Here is an 8,643-nt window from a genome sequence, read left to right as displayed (position 1 = left end):
TATTCAATTTTTGCATTTGAACTAAAACCAAATCTACTAAGAAAGACTCAGCTGTATTCTGCATTCACAGATATGAAGTAAAACTGGTCTCTGAGACATAGTTTCAAACTTAGGTTCAAATGCCACTTCAGTTTTTATGGCTTCCTCCTTTCACTTGCAAAACACCTGGAGCTGAAAAACCATAAACACATTTTTATATCCTCAATATATTGATCTTACTTTAATGTTTGATCAGGTCCACAGTCCTCTTTTAGTCAGCAACCCACCAGTTGAGAATCATAAAAACATACATCATTAACATACTGCTACAGCCTTTTTTTTATTTTAATCTGTAACTACAGTAGACTGGAATATGATCCTCCATCTCCTCACAGCCACTGAAAACCTGGACTGGATGTCTGAAACTGTAATCTTTATCGGAATGAGGCACAAAGACCTGACCAAACCTGTTGGCCAACCTCTGGTTGCTCAAGCATGACTGAATGGGAGACTAAAGAATTTATATATAAAAAAAAAGGGTTGTGGAAATGTGAAAATGGTCTCTTTTTAATGGGACATTTAAGCCACAACGCCCTTTAAAAAAAAAAAAAAAATTAAAAACCGGACATAATCAGTAGAAGGCATTTCCCCTCTGCCCATGCCTCTTATGTCATTCCTCCCTCCTCTTGTCCATCATCCCCTCCCTTGTCCTCCCTCCTACCCAGAATGCACTGCAGGCTGAGCAGGCTCAGCAGAGCTATAAAAAGGAGCAGGATGGGGGAGGGAGGGCTGCCGTACAGCAGGAACTGTGCAGACACACACTCCCGGGGATCCAGGGACGGCAGCCCCCCTTGCAGTGGGATCTAAGAGCCAGAACGCAGAAAAGAGGTCAGTACAGAGGACGAGAGGCAGATCGGAGGCAGCGAGCAGCCAGGAAGAGCTCCGACTTCAGGACTAATGGGGATGTGTCAGGCAGACAGAGTGCAGACATGCAGGGTGGGCAGGGCTGCTTAAGTGGATGGAGATTGAATTTTGACATTTCATAATGGTGAACTGTCAGGTAGCCTCAAGACATGCTGCTTGCCACCCTTCGGTGTGCGTGACATTTAAAGGAGATCTGTCATGTCTGCATGCTGCACAGGCATGTAAGTCCTGTGTGTCATTCACAGGGATGGCTCTCCTGATTACATAATTACCCTTCAATACAGCCCGGATTCACCGTCTCTATGTGGAGCTCCAGCTGCTATTTGCTCTGGCATTTTATTTTGCATTTTATTTCCTGTTCGATAACATGTCAGTGTTGTGTGAAACAGCATTTTTCACACAGGACTTGAGCACCCTTTAAGTCCTCTTTACATGCTTCCAGCCCCATTAACAGCTGATTAGAGGGACTGAGTGCTATTGATTCATGCGGCTGCACACTGAAACCCTCTAAAAGCCCACTGTTGGGAACATGGACACATCCACCGCAGCCACAGCTAACAACTACTTTTCCTAATTCTCCATCCTTTCACAAACAACATGCAATATCTCCTCCTGCGCTGACGTCACAGGGTTCCCTGTCCCCCCCCTTAAAGAGACAGTACCGTGGAATAATCTGCAGGGTGCAAACTGCACTGCGAGAGCTCACACTGTGTTTTCACTCCAGCGGCTTCAGTACTGGCTTCATCTCCACGTGCTTTTCAGGAGGGCTAGACAGAGATATGGCTTAACAGCTGCAGACTGACTGGGTCTTTTTTTAGCAGGGCTGCATGTGAAGAAACTGAATTAAGACACACGGGCGGGGCAGGAGAGATGGACTGACTTTTAGGGTGGAAGATAAAGGAAATCCAACACAGATTCCAACATTCATGTTAGAATGTCTCTCCACTCATGTGCCAGTCATATAACAGTTTTAAATACATTGCATCGCAGTAAACTATGCTTTAGAAATTAACAAAAATGTCTTAGGACCAAACTGAAATGGATTTGTCCAAATCCGGTTTAATCTTATTGCCACATGTCAAATATGCAGCACAGTCCTCTGAGGAATGGAATAGAATCTATTCAGTGTTTCAGAAACAATAGTGACACATTTAGCAGCTGGCGCTGGCTGTGTAAAGTGCAAAACTAAAATCTGCCAATCAATAAACGGATTTAAATGATCTGCAGGCTTAATGTACCTCCAAGTCATTTTGCTGCATTACAGTTTACGTATATGCTTTAATTGTATTTAATTTTTATCCTGTGCCATGCAGTGCTCGATTTTATTCCCACAAACACCAGCTGGGTGGTGCAGCTTGCACCATGTGAGGGACAGAATATGTCTGACATGCAGGGGACTCAGGAGATGGCACCATAATAGGCCAGAGCAGGATTCCCAAACGGGCCGTGTGCTGACTCGGATGTCAGCCTGCTCGTGACATTTGCACTGACCACAGGGTTAACGGCTGCTGACATAAAAGTGGACATCTGAGAAGCAGCACTGCCTGTACTTAGGTGTGTTCCAAGTGTGATTATCAGGACAAGCTCATGGCTTTTGTGGCTTTAGTGAAAACTCTGCTCAGTCCAACTTCATCCTCAACACAAGTTTTATTTGCAAATATTAGAATTCGATAGAAGCCATGATCACAAAGCCTTAAGTTACAATGAAACTTACAGTTACCAAGTTGGAGTTGCTGGGTGACCTAAGAGATCAACCATTAACCTCTTGACACAAGTCTTGTTTCACTTAACGGCCATTTCTCAGATTAGACATTCACTCACGCAGTTCATGCAGAAAGGAGTCTCCCATTTAAAAAAGCACAATAACCAAAAGTGAAAGTTTAGCTTATCAAACATTCTAACTACACAGTAAATGTCAATGATTGCAGAATAAAATGAACAGGTTCACTTTCACTTTGGATCCTTTGAAAAAAAACATTAGAAAAAAACAGTTAATTAAATCAAAAAATAACATCCTCAGGCATTAAAATACATCACAACAAAAACTAGTTGTTTTATTGACGTTATCTGTTTGCAGTCAGGTTTTTTTTTTAACTTCCCTGAATACTCCGCTCAGTTTAACTCCATACTCCTCAAAAATTTTAAAACAATCTTTGTGTTGTTGCAGTGAAGCTTTTGTAAAACAACTCGTATCACTTTTCTAATCACCTCACATTCCTTCTTTATCAATCTGCCGTGGTACTGAATGGATTTGTTTGATTATTTGACATGAGCCGGTGAGCAAACATCCACTCTGTTATAATGTCAAGATGAGTGTTTGTTTGGCTCAACCTCACGTATTTCTGCTATGTGCCTGTGCTACAGTCGATAGGCCGATAAAAACTCTTTAGCAATGGGGAAATCTTATTGTTTTTCTAGCAATTTCTTTGAATTAAACTCAGGATTGTTGGAAACATGACTGAGTGTTTATTGTCAAACGGAGCCTATAAGATCCCAAGTCATAAGCTTGGTGACCACTTGTCCCCCTCTGAGCACATGGCAGAGCCCAGCAGCGACTTTCAGGCACCTGTTCTCACTCACCAAACATGCTTCCAAACATGCTTCCAGTTTCCTCATAGAGCACAGGATGTTCAAATTTCTCTCTTCCAAATAAAAATCAAATAAGATCAGACCGCTATTAAGAGTGCTGGAATAACTTTAAAACATTTGTATCGTGAAACAAGCAAATTGTACTATCTTTTAATTAAATAGACAAAGAAATTTAAACATGTGGCACAAAAATCAGTCACATTTCCAGGAATCATCTCTTATTGTGGATGAAAGTGTGGCGTCTGGGAATGAAGGGAACTCAGTCTATGAAGAACCAGTGCCTGTAGGAATAACTGACAGATAGAGAGAACATATTTTGTTTGATTCAATGGAGCTTGTTTCAAACATTTAATGGAAAGAAAACAGCAGTGGAGTCATACAAAAGTAAGATGGATAAAGAATTGCATCAAGTCAAAAGGTTGCATCTATCATCATAATGAGAAGTTGGAGACAAAGACACCTCATTGAATCTATTCTCTAGTACAAGATTCTATCTGTATATGATCTAGAATATACTCTAAATACAGTTACAAGTGTGCTAGTTACAAAATCTGTATTCATGTGCAGTATTAAAAATATATTTGTATAAATAACTAGTTTAAATTGGTATAAACATGCAGAAATATATGCGATATTTGACAAATATACCGGTATGTCCATGTGTCATATGAAAGGATAAAATAGTCTGGAATTATTTCATAAGAAATAGCTAAAAATGTTGATGAAAAGTTTTTTTTGAATAAAAATATGAATAAAAATATAATGTGTGCGTACACACACACACACACACACACACACACACACACACACACACACACACACACACACACACACACACACACACGCACGGTCTTGTATTTCTATCCTTGTGGGGACCGTCCATTGACTCCCATTCATGTCTAGCCCCTAACCCTGACCCTTACCCTAACCCTAACCCACACCACAACAAAGCCTAACCCTAAAGAAATGTTTTTGCACTTTTACTTTTTTCAGTAACAACAACATGGTCAAGAAAACACTGTTTCTCCTACTTAGGACCGGAAAAAGGTCCCCACAAGGCACGTCGTTCCACGTTTTGCTATCCTTGTGGGGACATTTGGCCCCGACAAGGATAGAAATACAAGAACACACACACACACACACACACACACACACACACACACACACACACACACACACGCACACACACACACACACACGCACACACACACACACACCCCAACGGCACCAACCAGTTGACTGCAGTGGTCGTTTTTTCAGGATTTGTGTCCTATGATATGCAGAGTTAATGTGCATTTTAAAACAATGAACATCATTCATAAATGTCTTTCCGAGAACAGTAAAATGAGTTGCTTTCACTTTGAATCATTCAAAGGTAACATTGGATAAACCATTAGGTTTTACAAGACAACTGTAATTCTGACCTTTGGACAGCAAATCAACTCATGGTGATGGATTCCTTTTTTTTTAAACACCCTTTTATTGAAGATACCTGTTGCACTCTGGTTTTTTTTTTTTTTTTTCCTGCTACTAATTTGTCTCTTTCTGTTTTTCAGTTAAAGGAAAACACTCAGAAGCAACATAATGGCAGGTAATCAACTTTTTGGATATTTGCTTTCATCCAGATTTTTATGTACCTTTTAAATAATCATCTGATGAATTTCAAGTCAATGAAACGTCTGTTTAAGCAGTTTCATGGACTCTGCTGCCCTCTTCTGGTATTTTGTGAGAATACAGTGAAAGTCTGTAGTTTCTATTTTTATTACTAAATAACAAAATATGATGCATTAATGGAATAAAGTAGTTATCAGTATTAAAAAACAGTTAGTATTGAGTGTGAATTTCCTATTTTTACTCATTAATTATGTATTATAACTCATGCACATTCTATAGGGCCTTATTGGTTGACAACAGTTGTCCAGTTGTCATGCCAACAGTGTTTGAATGAAAGCTCAAACCTGCAGTTACACAAGTGCAGTCAGAACAGTCTGTTGGACCAGGTGACGCTCAACTGCAACTAAAAATGGAAAAAACGCGCGCCGCAGTTTCTTCTGAGTCCCACTCTAATGATGGTCTGTTCAAACGACTTGATTTTCTTTGAATTCAAACTGTTGCTGTGTGGAAAAACTAACCACATCATGTTTGCATTGCTGACCTTTCTCTGCCGTTCCACATTTTCAGACAAGATTAAAGACGCCAAGATCATCTTCGTTGTGGGTGAGTGGAGAAACTGAACAAACAGCAGCAACATTTGCCCACCAGCAGGTTTTCCCTTCATGCTCCACTGATGCTTTTTTGTTTTGACTTCTCAGGTGGGCCCGGCTCTGGAAAGGGCACCCAGTGTGAGAAGATAGTTGCAAAGTATGGCTACACCCACCTGTCGTCTGGGGATCTGCTCCGTGCCGAGGTGGCCTCTGGCTCCGAGAGGGGCAAACAGCTCCAGGCCATCATGCAGAAAGGCGAGCTCGTCCCCCTGGTGAGAGACATGTACACTTGTAGAAAGACAAACACAACAAGGAAATGCTGTCTCTCTATTTATCCCTGCCCTGTAAATCTTTAGGATTTCTGTATATGGCTTATGACATTAGTTAAAAAATATATCCAACATGGTAAAACAGTAATTTAGCCTTAAGACATAATGACTGTATGCATAAAAAAATACAATAAAAATGAAAATTTCATTGTTTTAAGACAAATTTGTACTCTCTAAGCATAAAAACTAATACGGTTTCAATAACTTTAAAATTATGGTCCTAGGTTTAAAAAAAAACAAAAAGGTAAATACATTTAAATGTTTTACTAGATATTAAAACACTTTTGGATTATGTTTTTTGATTTTCAAAACTCATCAGCCAAAAACAAAAAGAATATAACAATAAAAAAGACTTGAAATATTTCAGTTTTTATCTTATGCTGATCTGAAGTACATAGAAATGTTACAGTTTGAAATCGTATTTCTTTTAGTGTACGGTTTTCGTTGTGTAAATGTGCTACATAAATAAAAGTGGACTGGATTAGTTTCATCAGATGAATTTGTATTTGAGTAAATGTTGCTTTTATGTTTCATAACCTTTACTAATTCAAGTAGTAGACCGACAAAGAAAGTATACATTTTCACATTTGCCTTTTGATATACGTACTTCATTTTAGAATTTTCTTACATTTCATGTTCGATATCTATCTATCTGAATGCGCAATATGAAACAAACAAGTGCGGAGGCAGTAAGTAAACGTCGGTTATTATGCTGTATTTTTTGTTGTGAGTGCCACATCACGGTGAAGGTTGATCATAACATCTCGGGGTTGTTTTCAGGACACAGTCTTAGACATGATTAAGGATGCCATGATCGCCAAGGCTGATGTCTCCAAGGGCTTCCTTATTGATGGCTACCCCCGTGAGGTGAAGCAGGGAGAGGAGTTTGAGAAGAAGGTAGGGAGCGGGTGCGACGGGGTTTTATTCTCCACTCCTGCAGCAGCAATGAGGGTAAAATAAAATAACCCTTTGTTTGCTCCAAGATCGGCAAACCCTGTCTGCTGCTGTACGTCGACGCCAAAGGAGAGACCATGGTCAAGAGACTTCTGAAGCGTGGCGAGACCAGCGGCCGCTCCGACGATAACGAGGAGACCATCAAGAAGCGTCTGGACCTGTACTACAAAGCCACTGAGCCGGTCATCGCTTTCTACGAGAGCCGGGGTATTGTGAGGAAGGTGCGTACGACTTCTCCAGAAATAATTTAAAAAAAAAAAAAAAAGCTGTAGAGTCTGACAGGTGGTGTTCTTGCTCATCCTCTGCTCAGGTGGACTCCGAGCTGGCCGTGGACGACGTCTTCGCCCAAGTCAGCAAGGCCATCGACGCTCTGTAGTAAAACAACGTGACGAGACGAGCTGTGTCTGGCTGTTGTTTTAATTTCAAGTTCCCGACTTTCATAAGGACTGAATATGGTGGACTGAAGAAATTACACACCTCACACTCATTTGGTTTTTCTTTTAAAAGTTGTCATAAGGGATCAGAAATGCCTTAACGCTAACCCTGAGCCAGCGGTAAGAATCTAAAGTTTAAAGTCAATGAATCTGCTTCAAGGAAAGACACACCTGTTTGGTTCTATTCTGTGCTGAATATGTTTATGGATGTATTTCTGATGGACGACACTGAAGAAACGTCAACCACCTTCTAACCTTTAAGGCACCATGTCCACTCCGGATGAACGCGCACTTTACAGTCTGTTTTCCCCTTTTTAATGCTCTCACATCGAGTCCAGTGTTGACTTTCTCATCACTGTGCCTTCAACAACAGCACAGACGCACTGGACAAACTGTTTACTTGTGCAATTACCCAATTTCCTTTTCTGCATTTGTCAACAGCCATTCATTCATCTATTAACCATTTTCCAATTCTATTTGAAGCACAGAGATGTTTGAATTTTTTTCTATTTTTTCATCAAGATGTAACATGGGTATCTATAATATATGTGGGGGAAAAGTAAATTAAAGTAACCTATAAAAAAACAAAACAAATTCTGAGTATCACTCCTTCATGCAAATAAAAATCAAAACCGCCAGAGACAGAGACAGCAGCTCTGCCACTCTGCAACTGCTTTCAGGACAAAAGTAGAGACTCTCAAGCTCATTTAAGCTTCAGCTTCTAGATAATCATTCTCTCCTTTTTGCTACAAGTAATGGAATTACAGGATGACTCTTCATAAATTGGCTCAGCGGCGTTGACTCACGTGTCGTATTTGAGATATGAAATCTTTCTATTTACATAAACACAGGCATTTTGCATAACAAATGAAAAAAATGTTCAGTTGTTTCTGAATTCATAAGATAGGTGAAGAAAATATATTGGGAGTGGTTTTCCCAATTTATCAATATCAGATTTATAAAAAAAAAATAAAAATGGAAAGATTTTTTTTTTTTCAGTAAAACATGAACGTGAAAATTTTACCAGAAAACATGACTTCCTTAGATTAAGACATTAACAATAAAAATAAAAACAGGTAAACATTTAAATGCAGGGGCTTGTGGACAGCCTGGAAAAATCAGGTAAGTCTTTATATTTGGTCCGACAGCTGTTGTGATTTGATTAGGTCTCTGTTACATTTAGTGCAATGACTTCCGTTTGGAAAATGTGTGTTTTAATTTAATAATCAA

The 8,643-nt window shown here is 39.7% G+C and overlaps 1 protein-coding gene across 1 annotated transcript; it reads left to right on the top strand.

The window, feature by feature from the left end:
• Positions 1–740: 740 nt before the first annotated feature.
• On the top strand, positions 741–8,007 carry ak1 (adenylate kinase 1). Its single transcript, XM_030084575.1, has 7 exons — positions 741–867; positions 5,049–5,083; positions 5,674–5,709; positions 5,805–5,968; positions 6,806–6,922; positions 7,009–7,200; positions 7,290–8,007. The coding sequence occupies exons 2-7, from the start codon at positions 5,077–5,079 to the stop codon at positions 7,353–7,355; spliced, it is 582 nt and encodes a 193-aa protein (XP_029940435.1). The 5' UTR covers positions 741–867; positions 5,049–5,076; the 3' UTR covers positions 7,356–8,007.
• The last annotated feature ends 636 nt before the right edge of the window (positions 8,008–8,643 follow it).

The sequence above is a fragment of the Salarias fasciatus genome, assembly GCF_902148845.1.
Source record: "Salarias fasciatus chromosome 7 unlocalized genomic scaffold, fSalaFa1.1 super_scaffold_4, whole genome shotgun sequence".
In the NCBI taxonomy this organism is placed as follows: Eukaryota; Metazoa; Chordata; class Actinopteri; order Blenniiformes; family Blenniidae; genus Salarias; species Salarias fasciatus.
The sequence above is the reverse complement of the archived record's forward strand: the minus strand, read 5'-3'. Positions and strand labels throughout refer to the sequence as shown.